The following is a 25,454-nucleotide window of genomic DNA, read 5'->3' on the forward strand; positions in this document are numbered from 1 at the left end:
TTACCCAAGTGCAGCTTCTATTAAATATAGACTTTAGTGTCCATAGACCCAGTGTGCAGTTCCTTCCATCACCTGACAGTACAGATTGGGCTCCCTAAAAACACAGGACACCAGTTAAATGAGACATTTTGATATTTAATCAATTAATTTAAAAGGAAAACAACTAGTCGGTTGGAGGTTATCTTAAGAAAACAAAGAACCAGACATATAAGAAATACAGCTGCAAGCAATATGGGCTGTTAACTACTATACTGAAATCCTAATTGGAGGAAATAGTCCTATTGTACTAGAGATAGAGGTTGAGTAGCTGGGTACAGCAGCTGCAGAACCACTGTTGGTCCAGTCGGGGAGTTCTTATAGTGTGACCATAGAGGTAGCTAGAGGACTCATCTTTGTATCTGTGCCATTATAGCATGTGACAGAATGAGCAGTGCCATTGAGGCCATATCCATTTTAAAGTAGTACATTTTCTTATTGGCCAATTGCTCTCCACTCAGTTGACTACTTAAAAAAAAAAATGGTGTAAGCCCTCTATGGCAATGTCCATGCTAAAAATGGGTTTTATCCATGAGGAGTCCTCTCTCTACAGAGTGTGACAGACAGGAAGAGTCAAGTGCGGGAGCTTTTCCAGAGTGACACAGGAGGGTGTCTTCCTCAAGAAGTCTTCTCAACAGCAGCAGCCTCCTCCCTCTCCATCTTGGCCTCCTGTCTCCATCTTGCTTTCTTTTCCATGTTCTGAGCTGTTAGAGACTCATGCCTGCCGGCAGCCTGGGGAACACACACAATTGGTCAGTCGATCCTTCTCACCACACACTTGGGACAGCGAAACAATTGCCGGGATTCAATTCCAGCAGACAATTTATGCTTGAGCCGACATGCACAGCATTTTCCTGTGAATGCGAACTCCGTGAACGTAAGGGAAATTACTTTTAGAAAGGGGCATTGCTGGCTGTCCAGTGTATTTATTACGGATTAGGGCTGTTGCAGTAACCGTATTACCGCCACACTGGCAGTCACAAGTCATGAAGGCAGTAAAATGCCACATGACCTTTTAGTCACGGTAATTAGGCTTCTCCAAGCTCGGATGCTGCTGATGGGCACTTGTAGCCTACCAAACCTTCTGGTACTCAGCACTATACCGTCCCTCTAATCACTCTGATATCAATTCAAATGTAAACGAAAACCTAAATCAAACACTTCATGAGAGCCCATGTTGCACAACATCTCTATTTAAGATGACATGGATTTTTTCCCCGCTGCCCATTTCGATACAGGTGCATATTGGTCCATTTTAAAATCAAAACAAATGTCACATTATTTAGTATGTAAAGACAAGAATAAATACAACTTTTTTTTACTTGTCTGATGGTGACAACCTATCACTTGTGAATTACCAAACAAAAAAAACATCCTCTCACTGTCAACTGCGTTTATTTTCAGCAAACTTAACATGTGTAAATATTTGTATGAAGAGCAGTTTCAACAAAAGCCAAACTGACGAACAAGTTCCACAGACATGTGATTAACAGAAATTGAATAATGTGTCCCTGAACAAGGAGGGGGGGGTCAAAATCAAAAGTAACAGTCAGTATCTGGTGTGGCCACCAGCTGCATTAAGTACTGCAGTGCATCTCCTCAACATGGACTGCACCAGATAGTTCTGACATTTCTGGGGGGGGAAATGGCCCTAGCCCTCACCCTCCGATCCAACATGTCCCAGACGTGCTCAATGGAATTGAGATCCGGCCTCTTCGCTGGCCATGGTAGAACACTGACGTTCCTGTCTTGCAGGAAATCCCACACAGGACAAGCAGTATGGCATTGTCACTCTGGAGGGTCATGTCAGGATGAGCCTACAGGAACGTTACCACGTGAGGGAGGAGGATGTCTTCCCTGTAACGCAGTGTTGAGATTGCCTGAAATGACAACAGGCTCAGTCCGATGATGCTGTGAAACACCGCCCCCGACCATGAGGGACCCTCCACCTCGATCCCGCTCCAGAGTACAGGCCTCAGTGTAATGCTCATTCCTTCAATGATAAACCCAAATCCAGGTATTAGACAGGTATTTACCTCTCCATGGTTGCAGGATCTTGTCTATTTTTACAAGTTTTGTATTGAAATTCATTGTGGAGAGCTTATTTATATATTTTCTGTTATGAATACCAAGCATGTCTACCATCAGCCCATTTTATAGGTAAACTGCAGGGTAATGTAAAATGTGTATTTTAAGGATCCAATACTTATCATAATTAGGTTTTAGTCCAGAGAATACAGAAAAGTTACCTAGATCTTCAATGAGACATGGGATCTAGCTCGCGGACTTAATATAAAACTTCAGTCATCGGCATACATGGACACCTTTGTTTTTAAGCCTTGGATTTCAAATCCTCTAATGTTATTGGATCTGATTTTAATAGCTATCATTTTGATGTCCATAACGAATAGATATGGTGACAGCGAACACCCTTGTTTAACTCTGACAATTCAAAACTGAGAAGTAGCCGTTATTTACTATTTTACACCTGGGATTGCTATACATTATAATACCCATTTTAAAAGAGAATTACCGAAATTAAAAAATAAATTAATAATCAGGTATTTATAAATAACATCCAGTCTTACTTGATCAAATGCCTTTTCAAAATCCACTATAAATACCATTCTAATAAAACATCATGAAACGTATAAGTTCTAGTAGTGGTCGTATATTATCTCCAATGTATCGTCCATGTAAAAAACCTGTCTGATCAGGATGAACAATACTTGGTAAAAATCCTTTTAATTCTGAGTGCTATGCATTTTGCTAGTATTTTAGCATCACAACATGTGGAAGGGACCTCCAGTTTTTACATTGGGTCTTTATATTTGCCATCTGGGTCTTGTTTTAATAGAGAAATCAGACCTTCCTGCTGAGTACCTGAGACTATCATTTCTATAGGAGTAGTTAAAACAGTATATAAAAAAAACACTTGATATACCATCAAGCCCTGTTTTTTCCCCCCCAGACTGAAAGGATTTTAATAGCCTCAAGAAGTTATTCCTCTAATTTGGCGTTCGCATTGATCTTTCTGTACATTTTAGTTGATTTTCATTTTTTTTTTTTTTATATTATTTGGAAAGAATTCCTTACCGTAATCTTCATTCAGTGGGAGGGGATGAAAGCGATCTACCTAAAATAATTAGCTTCCTCTTAAAACATAATTCTGAGAATCATAGATGACTCCGTCTTCAGTAACGAGTTTCTGCAAATAATTGTTAGCGTTCCTGTATTGGAGATTAAGGAAGAATTGTGCGCATTTTTCTCCATATTCAATCCAGTTTGCTTTATTTTTGTAATAGATTACATTAGATCGTTCTTGAATAAGTTACTCAAGTTCTTTTTGTTTTTCCTCTAAATTATTTTGTATCTCTGTAGTATCGTTTTGTTCATGGATTTCCCTTGTTAGTCTTGTTTCTTTAGCCAGAAACGGCTTTTTTTATTATTATTGATGGATATTGAATGACCCCTGAAGGTACATTTATTTAAAGGTATTCCAAACAATAAAAGTGGATTTTCTGAACCTATATTATAATGAAAAAAATTCAGTTATAAATTATTTTGTCTTAGTTTACTGGACGACAACTTATTTTTAACTTTGATTAAATTTCCAATATCCCCCGTCACGTGGAACATATAAGAGTTATGTGAATGCCAATTAGATGATCCGATCGCATTGGATTGAATTCCGGGCTATATGTCGCACCATATAGATGTATATAGGATTCTAGTGACCAAAAGTATTTTTAGCATGGGCTGAAGTAGACAACTGGGTGGGACTTCCTATGGGTTAAGGAAGGATCACATGATGCCATCCAGGTCATCAGGAGGGATCAGCCAATTAATTATACTGCTGAGCAAACATTCGTAACTCCAGGGGGCAGTAAATCACCAACCTTTGGTTTATACCCATTCTTCCCCAGGATGACAGTGAACAGGCAGGCTGTAATGATACTCACTCTCTTCCCCAGGATGACAGTTAACAGGCAGGCTGTAATGATACTCACTCTCTTTCCCAGGATGACAGTTAACAGGCAGGCTGTAATGATACTCACTCTCTTCCCCAGGATGACAGTTAACAGGCAGGCTGCAATGGTGGCAATCATCATCCCGTAACACGCTTTCACTCTCACCCTGTTCCTAGCTGCATCTAGCATCTCAAACCTGCAACACAAACACAAGACACGGTGACTGAATTAATCATGAAGTGTATATGGGGAGGTTGTCCCCACAGACTATTGAAAAAAAAAACATTTGAGCAAAACAAAGGGCGAACCACAGCATTTAACCCCAGCAAGGTGACTGGGAATATGGTTGAATATAAACAGTGTAGCTATTCCTTCCGCAAGACAATCAAACAGGCACAATGTTTGTCTCTGTACTATGGACTACCAAGGGAAAACCACATCGCAGACACCGAAGTCTTGCTCCGGGACAAGCTCAATACCGTCGCCCTCTTTGAGGATAACCGTGCCACAGACACAGCCCTCCCCCAAAGACTGTGGGCTCTCGTTCTCCGCAGCCGACGTGAGTAAGACATTTAAGTGCATTAACCCTCGCAAGGCTGCTGGCCCAGATCCCAAGCTGCTTTTAGATGTTAATGTGAGTGTAGCGAAATGCTTGTGCTTCTAGTTCCGACAACGCAGTAATAACCAATGAGTAATCTAACGTAACAATATCACAACAACTACCTTATACACACACACACGTGTAAAGGGATGAAGAATATGTACCTAAAGATATATGAATGAGTGATGGTACAGAACGGCATAGGTAAGACGCAGTAGATGGTATCTAGTAAAGTATATACATATGAGATGAGTAATGTAAGGTACATGAACATTAAGTGGCATTGTTTAAAGTAGCTAGTGATACATTTATTTCATCAATGTTCCATTATTAAAGTGGCTGGAGTTGAGTCAGTATGTTGGCAGCAGCCACTCAAAGTTAGTGGTTGCTGTTTAACAGTCTGATGGCCTTGAGATAGAAGCTGTTTTTCCGTCTCTCGGTCCCGGCTTTGATGCACCTGTACGGACCTCGCCTTCTGGATGATAGCAGGGTGAACAGGCAGTGGCTCTGGTGATTGTTGTCCTTGATGATCTTTTTGGCCTTCCTGTGACATCGGGTGGTGTAGGTGTCCTGGAGGGCAGGTAGTTTGTGGCCTGTCAGGAAGTCCAGTACCCAGTTGCAGAAGGCGGGTTCGAGACCCAGGGTCTCGAGCTTGATGACGAGTTGAGGGTACTGTGGTGTTAAATGCTGAGCTGTAGTCGATGAACAGCATTCTGACATAGGTATTCCTCTTGTCCAGATGTGTTAGGGCAGTGTGGTTGAGATTGCGTCGTCTGTGGACCTATTTGGGCAGTAAGCAAATTGGAGTGGGTCTAGGGTGTCAGGTAGGGTGGAGGTGGTATGGCCCTTGACGAGTCTCTCAAAGCACTTCATGATGACGGAAGTGAGTGCTACGGGGCGGTAGTTGTTTAGCTCAGTTTCCTTAGCTTTCTTGGGAACATGAACAATGGTGGCCCTCGTGAAGCATGTGGGAACAGCAGACTGGGATAAGGCTTGATTAAATATGTCCGTAAACACACCAGCCAGCTGGTCTGCGCATGCTTTGAGGACGCGGCTGGTCACCTTGCCCTGGTTAAAAGCAGTGGTTTGCACTTTCAGTTTCACGCGAATGCTGCCATCAATCCACCGTTTCTGGTTGGGGAATGTTTTAATAGTTGCTGTGGGTACAACATCATCGATGCACTTGCTAATAAACTCACTAACTGAATCAGCGTATTCATCAATGTTATTTGACGCAATGCGGAAAACATCCCAATCCACGTGACCGAAGCAATCTTGAAGCGTGGAATCAGATTGGTCGGACCAGCGTTGAACAGACCTGAGCGCGGGAGCTTCTTGTTTTAGTTTGTCTGTAGGCAGGGAGCAACCAAATGGAGTCGTGGTCAGCTTTTCTGAAAGGAGGACGGGGGAGGGCCTTATATGCGTCACGGAAGTTGGAATAACAATGACCCAGGGTTTTACCAGCCCTGGTTGCGCAATCGATATGCTGATACAATTTAGGGAGTCTTGTTTTCAGAGTAGCCTTGTTAAAATCCCCAGCTACAATGAATGCAGCCTCAGGATATGTGGTTTCCAGTTTACATTGATTGATTGAGATATATATATATACACACACACACACACACACATATAACCAGGCAGGACATTTCAAAACTCTACACGAGTTTTCCTGTTGGAGTGACCATGTTAAAGAGGGATCCTTGTGAGGGTGATTAAGTGTATTGGACAGAGGGGTGTGTGCACGTGCGTACGTGCCAGTGTGCTACTTCTGCTTCATATCAAACCAGCAGATAATTTCTCAGATGTCAGGAACCCGAACCACAGCAATTACCCAAAACATTACCTGCTACAGAGACACACACCTGAAAGAGTGAGAGAGGCAGAGAGACCTCATTTGAACTATTAAGAGCCAATCAGGGGCGGGTGTGTTGGGAGGTCTGTTTGTAAATAGGAAGTGTCCACTTACGACACTAGCTCTGGGATCTGGTCAGGGGTCTTGAAGCGTCCAGACCAGACCAGGATCCTCCGGTCCATGGGAGAGGGTCTGTAGCCAGGGAGTTTAAAGGCTGGACGGGGATCTGTGAAAGGACACAACAATCAATGCACAGACAAGGTCACGAAAACCCATGTGATCCTGGATGGCCAGATAGCGAGCAACAATGAAAAGAAACTGCCACGTGGGGAATCTAGGTGGCTCGTTTTAGCTTGTTCTTGATACCATGTCTTGTTGAGGTGTTTGACTGATGTCTATGCCAATATGGCTAACATTCAGTCATTATGCAAAAGTATTAAATGTTTCAATAAACATTGAAGAAATGTAGTTTACGTGTCGTCTATCTAAACCAACCTTTGCTGAAATTGGTTGGTTGGAGCAAAACAGACGTTTGGTTGTGCATCATGAATTCAGCATAGCAAGTTTGAATAAAGGTCTGGTTATTAAATGGGTAAATAGTTTAATCCATTCTCCGGAAGCCCTGTCCGAGCCAGAACAGGCAGTAGGACAGGACCCCAGCCCGTTTCTGTAGCAAGTCAGCTTGAGATACTGTATGTACACCTCCTGGACAGGGCTATAGTTAATTGTACAGAGACTAGAGGTCAACCGATTATGTTTTTTCAACGCAGATTCCGTTTATTGAAGGACCAAAAAAAAGCCCATACCTATTAAACTGGCCTAAATATATATTTGTAATAATGACAATTACAACACTGAATGAACACTTATTTTAACTTAATACGTAAATACATCTATTTATCAATTTGAGTGTAAAATAATGAAAAAAAGTGTTGAACAAGAAAGTAAACGTCCAATATGTGCCATGTAAAAAGGTAATGTTTAAGTTCCTTGCTCAGAACATGAGAAAGCTGGTGGTTTCTTTTAACACAAGTCTTCTATATTCCAGTTAAGAAGTTTTAGGTTGTAGTTATTATAGGACTATTTCTCTCTATACCATTTGTATTTCATATACCTTCGACTATGAGATGTTCTTATAGGCACAATAGTATTGCCAGCCTAATCTCAGGAGTTGATAGACTTGAAGTCAAACAGCGCTGTGAAGCAAGCATTGCAAAGAGCTACTGGCAAACGCAGGCAAGTGCTGTTTGAATGAATGCTTACGAGCCTGCAGCTGCCCACCACCGCTCAGTCAGACTGCTCTATCAAATCATAGACTTAATTATAATAAGCACAGAAATACGAGCCTTTGGTAATTAATATGGTCAAATCCAGAAACTATCACTCTGAAAACAAAATGTCTATTCTTTCAGTGAAATATGGAACAGTTCCATATTTTAGCGAACGGGTGGCATCCATACATCTAAATATTGCTGTTACACTGCACAACCTTCAAATGTTGTGTCATAATTATGTAAAATTCTGGCAAATTAATTACGGTCTTTGTTAGGAAGAAATGGTCTTCACACAGTTCGCAACGAGCCAGGCGGCTTAAACTGCTGCATATACACCGACTCTGTTTGCACAGAACGCAAGAGAAGTGACAATTTCTCTAGTTAATATAGCCTGCTAACATGAATTTCTTTTAACCTAACATGCAAGTTAAAAATATATATACTTGCGTATTGATTTTAAGAAAGGCATTAATGTTTATGGTTAGGTACAATGACAGTGCTTTTTTCACGAATGCGCTTGATAAATCATCCCCCGTTTGGCGGTAGGCTGTGATTCGATAATAAATTATCAGGCACAGTATTGATTATTTGCAATGAGGGACAAGCTAGTAAAACTAGTAATATCAACCATGTGTTGTTAACTAATGATTATGTTAAGATTGATTGTTATAAGATATGTTTAATGCTAGCTAGCAACTTAACTTGGTCCCTTGCTGCACTCACGTAACAGGTGGTCAGCCTGCCACGCAGTCTCCTCGTGGAGTGCAATGTAATCGTCCATAATGGGCATCCAAAAATGCTGATTAGCGATTTTCATTTACACCGGCCCTAGTTTTCATTACATCGGCCCTAATTGAGTCGGCCATGCCGATTAATCATTCAACCTCTGATAGAGACAGTTAAGACTCAGATTTAGGAATCATTGCATTTCACACGCTCAGGCTGTTAGCGTCGACCTACATGGTTACATCGCCTCCCTCATTCTCAGGAGTAAACTTTCTCCCAGTTTCTATGGCTACAAAATGTCAGGCAACCCTGTGGCTTAAGACTAGACTGAGATGAGATGATTAATGAAGATATTATAACTGAGATATGAATGAAGAGTTGGCTCAGTGATTTACTAACAGATAACTCCTGTACACAGCTGATGTTGACATGACGAGCTGTGCTATCTTTTGGAGGAACCTCTTCCGCCACAAGTATTATTTATTTTTTATGTACTGTGGGTCCACTGGGAACAGAAAGACTCTGGAATGACTTCCTGACTGAGCACACAGCCAAAGGCTGGAGAACAAAACAGACAGGGTCAGAGGCTGGAGAACAGGATCCGGATAATTAAATCAGCTGAACTCCTCCCTCACCAGGGAATCAGGTGTGTGTTCCTACCATGTGCTGGGACTGCAGGTGGAGGTTCTGGGTTTCCTGTCTGAGGTTTACTGCACATCCTCCTCTGTCCCCCCAGCTCAGCCAGAGCTCTGCTCCGTCCCCCCATCTGTCCCACCTGTCTGCACCATTGACCTGTGAGAGAGACCACCACGTCAGTCAGAAGAGACCTTTAACCTCCACAACAGAAAGAGAGCAGCATCAGCTTCAATGAGAACAGTCTAAGTCGAGTAGCTCAGCAGTCTAAGGCACTTCACTACAGAACCCAGTTCGAGCCCAGGCTGTGTCACAACCTCCCTTCACAGGGAGTCCTATAGGGCAGCGCACAATTGGCCCAGGGTTGTCTGGATTAAGGGAGGGTTTGGCCAGGAGGCTTTACTGGGCCCAACGCACTCCAGCTACTCCTTGTGGCGGGCCGGGCGCCAGCAGGCATACTTCAGTTCAGTTGACCAGTGTTTACTCCGACACATTGGTGTAGCTGGCTTCCGGGTTAAGCGGGCTGGTGTTAAGAAGCGCGGTTTGGTGGGTCATGTTTCGGAGGATGCACGACACTATCTTCACCTCTCCCGAGCCCGTTGGAGAGTTGCAGCGAAGAGACAAGATCGGAGGAAACACTGCCGAACTGACAACCAATACCAGTCCTCCTGAGTGGTGCCTCAGCACGGCCTTAGACCGCAGCGCCACTCAGGAGGCCCGGATTACATTTTTTTTTTTTTTTTTAAATAGATAAATCAGGTATTAGATAGGGACATCCAACAGCAGGTGACAACATACCCAAACCACAAATTCTGTCATATTTCTACTGCGCTACTCACTCTGTTCACTAGTTTACCGACCTCTTGCACAGTTAAAAGTTGCTTTGAGATTCGATATTCCCATCTTCACATGTCAATAGCTCGCAAACAACTAAGTCCGGGTCTGAGGAGCTATTTGGCGTAGATGCTAGCTTAGCTGCCCATCACCCTAGCAGGGTTTTCTTGATGGCATGAACACAGCCCGCAACGCGGTTAGCCCTTGAGGCTGGACCTGAGGATTGTCTCGGGTCAGTGGCTGTCTAGATCCCTGCTGTTTTCAATCTTATCTGACCTGCCCTGTCTGGAACTGAAGCCACTCCGACATTGTCTTGGCTGTGTGCTTAGGGTCGTTGTCCTCTGGTCGTTGTGCTCTGGAGCAGGTTATCATCAAGGATCTCTGTACTTTTTCTCTTCTTTCATCTTTCCCCTTGATCCTGACTAATTATAGAGTTACCAGCCTCAAATTTCAGCCCAAATAAATGCTTCAGCGTTCAAGTAAACAGACACATCAACTGTTCAGGCATGACTCAGGCCTTCATGGTAAAATTACTGCAAAGAAAGGACACCAATAAAGAGACTTCCTTGGGCCAAGAAACACAAGCAATGGACCGTTGGAAATTTGTCCTTTGGTCTGGAGGCACAATTGGAGATTTTTGGTTCCAACCGCCGTGTCTTCGTGAGACGCAGAATAGGTGAACATATGATCTCCGCATGCGTGGTTCCGACCGTCAAAGCATGGAGGAGGAGTTGTGATGGTGCTCTGCTGGTGACAAGGTCTGATTTATTTAGAATTCAATGCACACTTAACCAGCATGGCTACCACAGTATTCTGCAGCGATACACCATTCCATCTGGTTTGCGCTTCGTGGGAGTATCATTTGTTTTTCAACAGGACCATGACCCAAACACACCTCCAAGGCTGTGTAAGGGCCGTTTGACAAAGGAGAGTAATGGAGTGCTGCATCAGATGACCTGGCCTCCACAATCCCTCAACCTCAACCAAATTGAGATGGTTTGGGATGAGTTGGGCTGCAGAGTGAAGGAAAAGCAGCCAACAAGTGCTCAGCATATGTGGGAACGCCTTCTAGAAACTGTTGGAAAAGCATTACAGGTGAAGCTGGTTGACAGAAAACCAAGAGTGTGCAAAGCTGTCATCAAGTCAAAGGTTGGCTACTCTGAAGAATCTCAAATATATTTAGATTTGTTTAACACTTTTTTGGCTACTATGATTCCATAGGTGTTATTTCATAGTTTTGATGGCTTCAATATTATTCTACACTGGAGAAAATAGTACAAATAAAAGGAAAACCCTTGAATGAGTAGGTGTTCTAAAACTTGACCGGTATGTATGCATGTATACACACACAAATGTTGGAATAATTTTCTGTGCAGACTAAAGTGTATGCAACTTGCCTCCTTATCTAAGAGATAATCACCAACATTCTACTCCCTTTGCAGAGTTAATTTTTCCAAGGTAATGTACAGAACTGAGGCGTTTATCCCGCTTATACTACAGCTGCCAAAGAAAACAATAAGAAAGCACACATTTAACGGTAGAAATGTATTTTCACTGATATCTTCATTTATAAGCAAATTTCATACTTTCTCATCTTTTGGTATATTATTGCATCATGATTGCAAGGTGCCCCAATATCTGGTTATAATGTCCATTCTAGAATGCCCTTCCAGCCAATCAGAAATTAGAATTCAACAATATTGTGGTATAAATAATTAAGAGCTTAGAAGAGCGACAGAAATTGTAATGTTTCAAATATTTATATAAAAGTGTGCAAGTGCTTTATGGGAAACCCAAAGGGCGTGCAATGTGTTTCGCTACGCTGTGAACAATCTAATGTTTGTTTGATGTGCCTAGGTCAAGTGATCAAGAAGCAATTGAAATTAGTCAAACTAAAACTAACAAAATTAAGGTCAAAGAAATTCATGCATTTTTTCAGAAAACCAAAGGCTATGTGATGTTTGTTCCTACCGTTTGAACAGTTCAAAGTTAGTTTGGGTGTGTCACATGTTCAAGGAGATTAAAAAGGGGTGCGCAACATACTGAGGTTGCTAGGTCACATGGCTGAAGTGAAATTTTGAATACCGAAATTGTAAAAAGTTCCAGATAAATTGTATAAGTGCTTTATGGGAAAACGAAAAGGTGTGCAGCACGTGTCCCTCCCTTCTGAACAGTTTAAAGTTGTTTGACTTTTCTCGAGGTGGTCAGAGTGATTGAAATTTGAATATTTTAATTATGCAATTTGTTGACGGTACCTAACTAGTTGCATTAGACCGTGGGCCAGGCTGCCTATTCCATGCCGTGATACTGAAACTCAAGTCGGAATCGGGAAAATAAGAAATGTCCAATGTTGTACACCATTTTTCCTAACCTGAATACTGTACTTCAAATCGTTTACGAGCTATTTAAGTTTGAAACTCAATGTCTGGTGAATATCGAATCTCAAACCAACTATCACGGTTCTCGACCGTCTGTCGTACGTGATAGTTGTCCCACAATGTTCTTCAAACCAGATATAGAACGATTTAAACACCGACATGCCATACTCACCTATGGTCGTGCCAAATGCATTGTAGGGTCTGATGAAGTTCATGTTAAAATATCTTAAATAAGATGCGACCTTTTTATGCCATGAAAACGTAACAAAAATGTTATTCGACAGTTCCCTTCAGCTGTTGAAAGTCACGCAGCACAATACACGTACGACCCAAGATATATAACTGCGACCGCGAAGGGGGTGGAGAAGGCTCTTCACTAGTTACCACAACGTCAGAATCATGTCTAAACCACGCTTATTTCTACAATGTATCTCTTTAAAACCTGATTTTAAACCTAACCCTAAACATAACCACACTGCTAACATTATGCTCAACGTAGACCAAAAAGCAAATGTTAGTTTTCATGAAGTTTTACGATATTGCCCATTTTGACTTTGTGGCTGTGGTAACTAGGGACAAATGCGTTGCAGGGCATTAAGAAGGACCCTACATGAGCGCAGGAGGCCTTACTATCGCCTGCTCAATAAAACATGTTATACAAAGATATAAGGACCCTGGGTTTATATGCGCGGATATCGACTCTGTTGCTTTTGCGGCACAGTCGACAGCGCGCTGGACTTCGGGCTTAAAAGGTGGAGGAATCGAGGCCTGCTCCCTGCCTGTTTCATTACAATACATATTTCATAAATGTTCTAAAAATTAAGCAATGCTATTCAGTGTCTTTGATGGTACTTCAGGCAGAGCTCAGCTGGTAACTTAGTACCTGTTCTGTTCTTCTTATTCTGTGGATTTTATATGGCGGTTGGCAACCAACTTCAAGGTGCATTTTACAGTCACCACTTTCAATGTAATATTTAGCGTTGTGCGTCTCAGCCGTGTGACTACACTTACCTTCCTACTCTCTCGGCCTGAGGACCTCCCTGTCCCCACTTTTTCCTGGATCTTATACAGGTGTCTTCACTTACTCTCCCTGTTCCACAACTCTTGCCACTTATTTTTAATCACGGTTCTACCTGTACCGTACATTGACATGGGGCTTGAAAGAGGCACCTTTCAGAATTGAATGCCATGTTAATTCGGCGAATCTTTGGTGCGAAATTATGAACGGACATTTCTTTATCATATCGTAATATTGTATGTTAATTGGTTTGTTATTTCAGTAAATATCGTTTTTATCATTTGGATGTGCTTATTATGTTCAGGCAATCGGACAGGGCACGTATTTCACGTGTGGCGCATGTAGGACCCGCGGGAGGACCTTGTAGTCCACAATGGCGGCGTCCGACGGAACTTTAAACTGTGAGGACTTTTCAATGTTTCAGGTAATACTGGTGTCATCTTTTTGTATTCCATGAATAGCATTTTAGTATGACATTCACGACAACCGATAAACACGGATAATTGTGAAGCTCTGTGTCGTGATCGGATTGAATGAGTGACACCTGTATGGACCTAGCTCTCAAACTTGTGCAACCCCGTATTATCGGTATATTCAACAACGTTTAAGAAATATATTATTTTCAACGGTATTATCTTGCGATCAAAAAATGTTAGCTAACCGGTTAGCAATTAGCATGCTTGACATTTCAGTGGACTAATATTATCAGCTTTTTTGATAAGCGGTTTAGCAAATAAAATACATCCCGTATCGGCATACGGTCCCCAGTTATTGGCCACCATACAATTGTGTTCAATTACAATATCTATTTAATTGTTTAAAAAAAAGAGAGACTAACCTCCTCTCCGAAGTGTTTACTATACTGAATACAAATATAAACGTACCTGAGGGTGGTGCCGTGACAGGTTGCTGGTGGAGGTTTTCCTTTTCTGTGCTGCATGTTTTGTGCCCCTGAGAGCCAGCACCTTCTGCCTGTTCCGGTCGCTATGGCTGGTGCAGTAGATACAGTGCTGCAACAGAATTTGCCTCCTCTGGTGCAAGCAATGTGGGGGATCCACTGCGACAACCATTGGTCACCTGGCCACTCAGCCTGTCCGCCAGGGTCTGCCGAGGTACACCATGCACCTTGGTAGATAAGAATAGAAATACTCGTGGTATTCTCCTAAAAACAAAAAACATCCCTGTCCCGCAGTCCTCCATGGCTTGGCACATGAACATGTCCACCTGACTAACCTTGGCAGCCCGGTGGATAGCCATCCCTGCCCCGGACAGACAACTCCAATTTTGATGCGGTAAAGCTTGACAACAATCAAATCAAATTTTATTTCTCACATGTGCCGAATACTGTCAAATGCTGACTTACAAGCCCTTAACCAAGAGTGCCGTTTTAAGAATGAAAATGAAGAGTTCAAATAACAATAAGGAGGCTATATACAGGGGGAACCAGTACCAAGTCAATGTGTGGGGATACAGGTTAGTCGAGGTAACTGAGGTAATATGTACACGTAGGTAGGGGTAAAGTGACTATGCAAAGATAAAACAGCGAGTAGCAGCAGCATGCAAAAAAAGGGTTGGGGTTAATGCAGATTAGCTATTCAGCAGTATTACGGTTTGGGGGTAGAAGCTGTTCAGAATTCTTTTGGACCAAGACTTGGCACTCCGGTACCGCTTGACGCGTGTTAGCAGATAGAACAGTCTATGACTTGGGTGGCTGTAGTCTTTGGCAATTTTTAGGGACTTCCTCTGACACCAACTGGTATAGAGGCCCCAGTGATGTACTGGGCCCTACGTTCTACCCTCTGTAGCGGTCGGAGGCCGAGCAGTTGCCATACCAGGTGGTGATGCAACCAGTCAGGATGCTCTCGATGGTGCAGCTGTCAAACGTTTTGGGGATCTGAGGACCCATTCCAGATCTCTTCAGTTTCCTGAGGGGGAATAGGCTTTGTTGTGCCCTCTTCACGACTGTCTTGGTGTGTTTGGACCATGATGATTTGTTGGTGATGTGGACACCAAGGAACTTGAAGATCTCAACCTGCTCCACTACATCCCCGTTGATGAGAATGGGGGCGTGCTCGGCCCTCCTTTTCCTGTCGTCCACAATCCTCTCCTATGTCTTGATCACGTTGTGGGAGAGGTTGTTGTCTTGGCATCACACTTCCAGGCCTCTGACCTCCTCCCTAGAGGCGGTCTCATCATTGTCAGTGATCAGGCCTACCACTGTTGTTGTCTACAAACTTAATGAGTCGTGCTTGGTCATGCAGTCATGGGTGAACAGGGAGTGCAGGAGGGTACTAAGCACGCACCCCTGAGGGGCCACCGTGTTGAGGATCTGTTAGGGCGGTATGCAAATTGGAATGAGTCTAGGGTTTCTGGGATGATAGTGTTATGAGCCATGACCAGCCTTTCAAAGCACTTCATGGCTACAGATGTGAGTGCTACGGGTTGAAAGTCATTTAGGCAGGTTACCTTGGTGTTCTTGGGCACAGGGACTGTGGTGGTCTGCTTGAAAGATGTAGGTATTGGAGACTCGGCCAGGGACAGGTTGAAAATGTTAGTGAAGACATTTGACAGATGGTCGGCGCATGCTCAGAGTCCACGTCCTGGTAATCCATTTGGCCCTGCGGCCTTGTGAATGATGACCTGTTTAAAGGTCTTACTCAAATTGGCAAGCATGATCACACAGTCGTCTAGAACAGCTGGTGCTCTCATGAATGCCTCAATGTTGCATGTCTCGAAACGAGCATAGAAGTCATTTAGCTCGTCTGGTAGGCTTGTCACTGGGCAGCTCATGGCTGTGCTTCCCTTTGTAGTGCCCTCAATCTCACACAAATTATCAAGGAACCCACCAGGTACAACCCTAAATCCGTAAACATGGGCACCCTCAGACATTATCCTGACCAACTTGCCTTCCAAATACACCTCCTCTGTCTTCAATCAGAATCTCAGCGATCACTGCCTCATTGCCTGTATCCGCTACGGGTCCGCGGTCAAACTACCACCCCTCATCACTGTCAAACGCTCCCTAAAACACTTCTGTGAGCAGGCAATTCTAACCGACCTGGCCCGGGTATCCTGGAGGGATATTGACCTCATCCTGTCAGTTGAGGGTGCCTGGTCATAACTTCCTCACCATCTTAGATAAGCATGCTCCGTTCAAAAAATGCAGAACCCCCCTCCCTCCCCCTGCAGCTACTCGCCCAAGCCTCCCCAGCTTCTCCTTTACCCAAATCCTGATAGCAGATGTTCTGAAAGAGCTGCAAAACCTGGACCCATACAAATCAGCTGGGCTTGACAATCTGGACCCTCTATTTCTGAAACTATCCGCCACCATTGTTGCAACCCCTATTACCAACCTGTTCAACCTCTCTTTCGTATCGTCTGAGATCCCCAAGGATTGGAAAGCTGCCGCAGTCATCCCCCTCTTCAAAGGGGGAGACACCCTGGACCCAAACTGTTACAGCCCTATATCCATCCTGCCCTGCCTATCTAAGGTCTTCGAAAGCCAAGTTAACAAATAAATCACTGACCATCTCGAATCCCACAGTATCTTCTCCGCTGTGCAATCTGATTTCCGAGGCTTTCGACTTTGTCAATCACCATATTCTTATCGGCAGACTCAGTAGCCTCGGTTTTTCTAATGACTGCGTTGCCTGGTTCACCAACTACTTTGCAGACCGAGTTCAGCGTGTCAAATCGGAGGGCATGTTGTCGAGTCCTCTGGCAGTCTCTATGGGGGTACCACAGGGTTCAATTCTCGGGCCGACTCTTTTCTCTGTATATATCAATGATGTTTCTCTTGCTGCGGGCGATCCCCCGATCCACCTCTACGCAGACGATACCATTCTGTATACTCCTGGCCCTTCCTTGGACACTGTGCTATCTAACCTCCAAACGAGCTTCAATGTCATACAACACTCCTTCCGTGGCCTCCAACTGCTCTTAAACGCTAGTAAAACCAAATGTATGCTTTTCAACCATTCGCTGCCTGCACCCGCAAGCCCGACTAGCATCACCACCCTGGATGGTTCCGACCTAGAATATGTGGACATCTATAAGTACCTAGGTGTCTGGCTAGACTGTAAACTCTCCTTCCAGACTCCTATCAAACATCTCCAATCCAAAATCAAATCTAGAGTCGGCTTTCTATTTCGCAACAAAGCCTCCTTCATTCACGCCGCCAAACATACCCTAGTAAAACTGACTATCCTACCGATCCTCGACTTCGGCGATGTCATCTACAAAATAGCTTCCAATACTCTACTCAGCAAACTAGTGGGGCAAAAAAGTATTTAGTCAGCCACCAATTGTGCAAGTTCTCCCACTTAAAAAGATGAGAGAGGCCTGTAATTTTCATCATAGGTACCGTTCAACTATGACAGACAAAATGAGAAAATAAAATCACATTGTAGGATTTTTAATTAATTTATTTGCAAATTATGTTGGAAAATAAAAGTCCGTTATCGTTTGCAAGCCCTGCCACATCCGACGAGCATTGGAGCCAGTGTAGTAGTATTCTTAGATTGTTATTCGATACATGAAAACTTAAGCAAAAAATAAAATGTTGTGTGCACTACATCATCGCTCACTGATTTTTATCCACAAGTCAGTTTGGTGGAAACACACCACTGTTGGTAAAATTTGCATATTTTCTTTATGTGGATTTTAGAATACTCGCATGAAAATCTGTCACAGATTGGATGGAAACCTCGCTAGTGACGCCAAATTCACTCTACTTCTTCCATAGCCTGAATACCTGACTTGAATTTAATTCACGACCTCTACAAGCCTGAATGTTGAAGAAAATTATATTTTAACGTACTTTACCGGTTGTCTGTGTGGTTGGTCCTTATACAGGTAGGAATGTGAGACAATGCTGTATATCCACAGGAAAGTATAATTATATCAGCTTTTCAAAGCGCTGGTTGTGTGTTCAGATTTTTAATACATGCACACATACTTGACGAGCTGGTGCACGTGTTTACATGGTTCCGCACATGCTTTAGGTGTTAGAAATCTGAATGCACTACCAGGTTATTTAATTATACTTTCCTGTGGATATTTTCCTACCTGCAAAAGGACCAACCACACGGACAACCCGTAAAGTAAGTTCAAATGTAATTTTATTCTACATTCTGGCTTCTAGAGCTTGAGAGGAAATTTTGCAAAATAATGTATGGCATTAATTTGACTGTGAACCAGAAATGCATAAACCAGAGGTATCGCAGTCTGATGTCAGGCAATATCTTCACTTGCATTGAATGGTGAATGTACTCTGCTGTTTTAGCAATCATACTATTTCCCCTGGCTTAGATTGTGCAATGTGCATAACAGAAGGGTCAGGTGACACCTATTGTTTACGCACGTAATACTGTGTTACAGTTAGCTAGCTAAATATGTAGCCTAATGTCTATGTCAGTTAGCTATGAGTTCTACACATTCATTCATGCTTTTAAAGAAGAGATAGCTAGGGTCAATGGATGTTTCACACCCCATATGTAGTTAGCGCTTGACAACCTTTTGCTTGTGGTCTAAGCAGTGTGGACTGGGACCAAAAATCAGCCCTAACACAACTTTTTTTTTCTTCTTTGAAGCCCCAATTTGTTTTGCCAGAAAATAATGATTTTGCACAACAACAAAAAACAAATTATACAGGCCCACTGAGCTAAAGATGCCCGAAGTACCAGATGGCCAGTCCGCCCCTGGGTCTAAGGACAGTGTCTCGGCATCAGTTGGCCTCTCAGAAGATCTGCACTCTTCTATATTGTCAGTAGACTGTCTATTTTGTCAGTAAACTCTGTCAATAAACTGTCTAGGTCTGTCTGTCAGTAACGATCTGTCTGTCTGTCCCTCCCTAACCCCCAGGATGTTCTGAAGGTGATGCGTAACATAGATGACCGTATTGTCCATTCTCTCAACACCACCGTGCCGACTGTCTCCTTCTCAGGCAGAGTGGACGCCTCCCAGACATGCAGACAGCTCTATGAGTCTGTGAGTCACAGCTGTAACCTTTAACCTCCCCCTCCACACAGTATACCTTTAACCTCTCCTCCACACCAGCCTGTGATATCTGGCATGCTGTAGCCTTTACATTGGATAGTGCTAGATTCTAAATAAACAGAGTAAAACTCACGGATGACTAAGAAAAGCTCATTATTTATTCACCCACTGTGTCAAACAGCTGAAAAGACAAAGATATGTTTCCACAAGTATATATATTTATACCCTCTACTGGGTGGAGTCAACTAGCCAATACATCTCTGTTGCTAGGCAGGAAATTAATATGGTCAAATCCGGAAACTATAATTTCGAAAACAAAACGTTTTTTCTTTCAGTGAAATACGGAACCGTTCCGTATTTTATCTAACGGGTGGCAGCCATAAGTCTAAATATTCCTGTTACATTGCACAACTTTCAATGTTATGTCATAATTACGTAAAATTCTGGCAAATTAGTTCACAACGAGCCAGGCGGCCCAAACTGTTGCATATTTCCTGACTCTGCGTGCAATGAAAGCAAGAGAAGTGACACAATTTCCTTAGTTTAATATTGCCTGCTAACATTAATTTCTTTTAACTAAATATGCAGGTTTAAAAAAATATACTTCTGTGTATTGATTTTAAGAAAGTCATTGATGTTTATGGTTAGGTACAGTCGTGCAACAATTATACTTTTTTCGCAAATGCACTTCTGTTAAATCATCTCCCATTTGTAGAAGTTGGCTGTCTTTGTCAGGAAGAAATAGTCTTCACAGTTCGCAACGAGCCAGGCAGCCCAAACTGCTGCATATACCCTGACTCTGTTGCACAGAATGCAAGAGAAGTAACAACGTTTCCCTAGTTAAAATAAATTCACGTTGGCAGGCAATATTAACTAAATATGCAGGTTTAAAAATATATACTTGTGTATTGATTTTTAAGAAAGGCGATGATGTTTGTTAGGTAAACATTGATGCAAGTACAGTGGGTTTTTTCGCGAATGCGCTTGTTAAATCACCTGTTTGGCGAAGTAGGCTATGATTCAATGATAAATTAACAGGCACAGCATCGATTTCTATGCAACGAGGACAAGCTAGATAAACTAGTAATATCATCAACCATGTGTAGTTAACTAGTGATTATGTTATGATTGATTGCTGTACTCGCATAACAGGTAGTCAGCCTGCCATGCAGTCTCCTCGTGGAGTGCAATGTAATCAGCCATGATTGGTGTCCAAAAATGCAGATTACCGATTGTTATGAGAACTTGAAATCAGCCCTAATTCATTGGCCATTCCGATTAATCGGTCAACCTCTGGTTTGTTGTGGTGTTGGCGGTCTATGTGGTGCTGTGTTTGTGGAGGTGTCATTTTTGTTTTTTATGTTTGTTGTGTATTTGTGGTGTTGTGTACAGTTGAAGTCGGAAGTTTACATACACTTACTTAGGTTGGAGTCATTAAAACTCGTTTTTCAACCACTCCACAAATTTCTTGTATACCGACTTGCCAAAACTATAGTTAGTTATGACATCTACATTGTGCATGACAATTTTCCAACAATTGTTTAGACAGATTATTTCACTTATAATTCACTGTATCACAATTCTAATAGGTTACAAGTTTACATACACTGAGTTGACTGTGCTTTTAAACAGAAAATAATATAATGGCATTAGAAGCTTGTGATAGTGCCTCTTTGCTTGACATCATGGGAAAATCAAAAGAAATCAGCCGAGACCTCAGAAAAACAATTATAGACCTCCACAAGTCTGGTTCATCCTTTAGAGCAATTTCCAAATGCCTGAAGGTACCACGTTCATCTGTACAAACAATACTATGCAAGTATAAACACCAAGGGACCACGCAGCCGTCATACCGCTCAGGAGGGAGACGCATTCCGTTTCCTAGAGATTAACGTACTTTGGTGTGAAAAGTGCAACTCAATCCCAGAACAACAGCAAAGGACCCTGTGAAGATTCTGGAGGAAACGGGTACAAAAGTATCTATATCCACAGTAAAACAAGTCCTATATTGACATAACCTGAAAGACCGCTCAGCAAGGAAGAAGCAACTGCTCCAAAACTGCATAAAAAAAGCCAGACTACAGTTTGCAACTGCACATGGGGACAAAGATCATACTTTTTGGAGAAATGTCCTCTGGTCTGATGAAACAAAAATAGAACTGTTTGGCTATAATGACCATTGTTATGTTTGAAGGAAAAAGGAGGAGGCTTGCAAGCCAAAGAACATCATCCCAACAGTGAAGCACGGGGGTGGCAGCATCATGTTGTGGGGGTATTTTGCTGCAGGAGGGACTGGTGCACTTCACAAAATAGATGGCTTCACGAGGATGGAAAATTATGTGGATATATTGAAGCAACATCTCAAGACATCAGTCAGGAAGTTAAAGCTTGGTCGCAAATGGGTCTTCCAAATGGACAATGACCCAAAGCATACCTCCAAAGTTGTGGCAAAATGGCTTAAGGACAACAAAGTCAAGGTATTGGAGTGGCTATCACAAAGCCCTGACCTCAGTTCTATGGAACATATGTGGGCAGAACTGAAAACGTGTGTTTTCAAGGAGGCCGACAAACCTGACTGTTACACCAGCTCTGTCAGGAGGAATGGGCCAAAATTCACCCAACTTATTGTGGGAAGCTTGTGGAAGGCTACCCGAAACGTTTGACCCAAGTTAAACAATTTAAAGGCAATGCTACCAAATACTAATTGAGTGTATGTAACCTTCTGACCAACTGGGAATGTGATGAAAGAAAGAAAAGCTGAATAAATAATTCTCTCTACTACTATTCTGACATTTCACATTCTTAGATAAGAATCGCCACTTTAACTGACCTAAGACGGGGAATTTTTACTAGGAATAAATGTCAGGAATGTATTTTAAATGTATTTGGCTATGTAAATTTCCGACTTCAACTGTATGTGGTGTTTGTTGTATTTGATGTTGTGTATATGTGGTGTCATGTTTGGTGTTTTTGTGTATTTTGTGTTATGTTTGCTGATGTGTTTGTGGTGTTGTGTTGCAGCTGATGGAGGCCCACCTGAGCAGAGACCGAGCCATTAAGACGTGTATAGCCCAGACCTCTGAGGTGGTGGGCCAGCTGAGAGAGCAGAGGGCCAAGGACGGAGACAACATGACAACTGTCAAACTACTCAGGAAGGAACAGACTAAGGTAATGCATTACCTATACTACACTATGATCCACACTACACTGTACCAAGTTAATACATGACCTATACTACACTATACTAAGCTACAGCCCTTCACGTAGCTGCCCCCACCCCCAAACATCTTCCCGCTGCTATACCCCTCCATGGTAATGTCGGTAGACCGCTGCCATTTTTTTGACAACACAAGTTTATTTATCACGTACGCTGAATATAACCTTACAGTGACTTACTTACTTACAGGCTCTAACCAATAGGGCAAAACAGGTATTAGATGCAACACTATGTTGAAGCCAGCTAGCCAGGCTAGGTTTATAAGATTCTCTACATATTTTATAGATAAAAACAACTAAATTATATATGCATACAATGTTGTTTTCATTGTTGCTTGAACAGTCGCTAAGATTATTTGCTTTTGATCCTTGCAAAATCCCTATTTTGGATGCAGCAGATGTTAGCTAAAATGCCAACACCAGACCACGACTAACGTGGAAAAGACACACGAGGAAAGACACAGGCTAAGTGAGGCTACATGCTAAATACATTACACAGTAGATTGAGGCGTCAAAAAGGTTATAAATGGCTATAAACATAACCAAATAGAATAATATATATCTTAAATGAGGCATGTGTCACACAGCATAAATGAGCTAGCATGGCTGGCTAACATCTTGGCTAGCAAGCTAGAAATGACATGACGCACATGGAACAGGAAAATACCTTGTAAACATTATTAACATGGTAAAGTTTGCCATAACAATGGCTCCCTTAACAGCAATGAAGTAATGACCTAAAGAAGCAATAACAGTACTGACACTTCGATGCCCTAAAACACAGGTCAAACAGTCAGTCCATTCTGTCCACGATCTCACTCTGACGGCAGCAGCGAGGTTCAGTGAGGCACACTGGGAATGGCGAAATGTGATTGGCTGATACAAGTGAGGTGACTTGTAGGTACCACTAATAAGAAAATAAGGAGTGATGGACAAGCAGAACAAACTACCAGTTCAGGGTTGCTAAAACTGCTAACTCAGAGTTGGAATTCTTAACACTAGTCCTCAATAGTCTCCAGGTTTCTGTTGTTGGCAGTATTTGCCTGTATTAGAAGCAGGTTTCAGTGTTACCTTGTTGTAGTGTGTCTGAGTGTCTGTTGGTCTTTTCTCCTCCAGTTAAAACTCATGCGGTCGGAGCTGAATGTTGAAGAGGTTGTTAATGACAGAAGTCTGAAGGTAAGAACATCACTCTGACCTCTCATCTCATGGCCTGTTTGACCTCTCAAGCACACTCCCAGGATCTCTCACACAGACACAGATATATGCACTTCAATGACCTCCTGTGCTGTTCCTTCCTCAGGTGTTCAGTGAACGGTGCCGGACCCACTACACGCCTCCTACGGTCAAGTGACTATCTGAGCTGCTCTGGTGAGAATAGCTGCAGATCCAGGTGGCTGCATCAGGATCAGAACCAGACCGAGCCATTGAGTCATCCGTGAACTTGACCTGAGGGACCCCTGCCCTCCAGCCGACCACACTGTTATCATCCATGGGGACCGCTGTGTTGCCTCACAACAAGGCCACCTCTGTCAAGCAATCTGCTCTGTTTATTTTCATGATTGTAGTTTTTATTTGAATTTTTTTAAACAATTAAGTGTTTTCCAATGGCCCTCTGGTGTCTGACTTCTTTTTTTAAACAATGAAGTGTTTTCCAATGCCCCCCTCCCCAGTTGGGGCATAACTTAATGTCCTGCTACACTAGACTTGCTGAGCATGAGACGCTCCTATTAATTTCAATTAAACCTGGGTGGAAATGTCTGCTCAATCTAAAATTACAACCAACTGATTGCAGCATTACTGCAAAAATTGAGAAGGTAAGGAACTTCTGTCGGCCCTGCATTAAAGACCAAAATTGGCTAAAGATAATTGTGATGAATGGAGTACACCAGTTTAATTTTTTTAAATTGACAGCTGTGCCATACATGTTGCAAAATAGTTGGGAGGAGATTTTCGATGTACTGATTACATGGTTTATGAACTGATACACAAAACGACACCGGATTGAAATGATTATACAAAATTCTTGCAACCGATAGAATGTTATATACTGTACAGTTGAAGTCGGAAGTTTACATACACTTAGGTTGGAGTCAATAAAACTTGTTTTTCAACCACACCACAAATTTTTTGTTAACAAACTATAGTTTTGTCAAGTCGGTTAGGACATCTACTTTGTGCATGACACAAGTAATTTTTTCAACAATTGTTTACAGACAGATTATTTCACTTTTAATCACTGTATCACAATTCCAGTGGGTCAGAAGTTGACATACACTAAGTTGACTTTGCCTTTTAAAGAGCTTGGAAAATTTCAGAAAATAATGTCATGGCTTTAGAAGCTTCTGATAGGCTAATTGACATCATTTGAGTCAATTGGAGGTGTACCTGTGGATGTATTTCACAGCCTACCTTCAAACTCAGAACCTCTGCTTGACATCATGGGAAAATCAAAAGAAATCAGCCAAGACCTCAGAACAAAAATTGTAGACCTCAAGTCTGGTTCATCCTTGGGAGCAATTTCCAAATGCCTGAAGGTACCATGTTTATCTGAATGAACAATAGTACGCAAGTATAAACAATATGGGACCAAGCAGCCATCATACCACTCAGGAAGGAGATGTGTTCTGTCTCCTAGAGATTAACATACTTTGGTGCGAAAAGTGCAAATCAATCCCAGAACAACAGCAAAGGACCCTGTGAAGATGCTGGAGGAAACGGGTACAAAAGTATCTATATCCACAGTAAAACGAGTCCTACAGTGGGGCAAAAAAGTACTTATTTTCCACCATAATTTGCAAATAAATTCATTAAAAATCCTACGATGTGATTTTCTGGATTTTTTTTCTCATTTTGTCTGTCATAGTTGAAGTGTACCTATGATGAAAATACTTTTTTGCCCGACTGTATATCGACATAAC

The 25,454-nt window shown here is 42.4% G+C and overlaps 2 protein-coding genes across 3 annotated transcripts; one reads left to right on the forward strand and one right to left on the reverse strand.

Moving 5' to 3' along the window:
• Positions 1-114: 114 nt before the first annotated feature.
• On the reverse strand, positions 115-12,668 carry fam162a (family with sequence similarity 162 member A). Its single transcript, XM_064949714.1, has 5 exons — positions 12,478-12,668; positions 9,121-9,252; positions 6,575-6,686; positions 4,095-4,203; positions 115-768 (listed from the first exon to the last, which is right to left on the reverse strand). Exons 1-5 carry the CDS (start codon positions 12,518-12,520, stop codon positions 655-657), a joined length of 510 nt encoding a protein of 169 aa, XP_064805786.1. The 5' UTR covers positions 12,521-12,668; the 3' UTR covers positions 115-654.
• A 972-nt stretch (positions 12,669-13,640) lies between these two features.
• Positions 13,641-24,145, forward strand: mix23 (mitochondrial matrix import factor 23). 2 transcript variants are annotated; one of them, XM_064949715.1, is made up of 5 exons: positions 13,641-13,747; positions 19,186-19,311; positions 22,342-22,488; positions 23,653-23,712; positions 23,837-24,145. In XM_064949715.1, exons 1-5 carry the CDS (start codon positions 13,697-13,699, stop codon positions 23,885-23,887), a joined length of 435 nt encoding a protein of 144 aa, XP_064805787.1. In that variant the 5' UTR covers positions 13,641-13,696; the 3' UTR covers positions 23,888-24,145. The 2 variants fall into 2 exon arrangements, with proteins under 2 accessions (XP_064805787.1, XP_064805788.1); XM_064949716.1 differs by lacking the exon at positions 13,641-13,747 and adding an exon at positions 18,932-19,086.
• The last annotated feature ends 1,309 nt before the right edge of the window (positions 24,146-25,454 follow it).

This window comes from Oncorhynchus masou, chromosome 30 (genome assembly GCF_036934945.1).
Source record: "Oncorhynchus masou masou isolate Uvic2021 chromosome 30, UVic_Omas_1.1, whole genome shotgun sequence".
NCBI lineage: Eukaryota > Metazoa > Chordata > Actinopteri > Salmoniformes > Salmonidae > Oncorhynchus > Oncorhynchus masou.

What these genes read in the sequence shown, in the direction of transcription:
- fam162a (XM_064949714.1), bottom strand. Translation starts at nt 12,520, where the DNA reads ATGAACTTCATCAGACCCTACAATGCATTTGGCACGACCATAG. An exon ending in TGCATTTGGCACGACCATAG is followed by an intron (nt 9,253 to 12,477) that starts GTGAGTATGGCA and finishes TCTCTCTCACAG; the next exon opens with GTCAATGGTGCAGACAGGTG. An exon ending in ACCTGCAGTCCCAGCACATG is followed by an intron (nt 6,687 to 9,120) that starts GTAGGAACACAC and finishes GTCCTTTCACAG; the next exon opens with ATCCCCGTCCAGCCTTTAAA.
- mix23 (XM_064949715.1), top strand. Translation starts at nt 13,697, where the DNA reads ATGGCGGCGTCCGACGGAACTTTAAACTGTGAGGACTTTTCAATGTTT. An exon ending in GCAGACAGCTCTATGAGTCT is followed by an intron (nt 19,312 to 22,341) that starts GTGAGTCACAGC and finishes GTTGTGTTGCAG; the next exon opens with CTGATGGAGGCCCACCTGAG. An exon ending in TTAATGACAGAAGTCTGAAG is followed by an intron (nt 23,713 to 23,836) that starts GTAAGAACATCA and finishes TTCCTTCCTCAG; the next exon opens with GTGTTCAGTGAACGGTGCCG.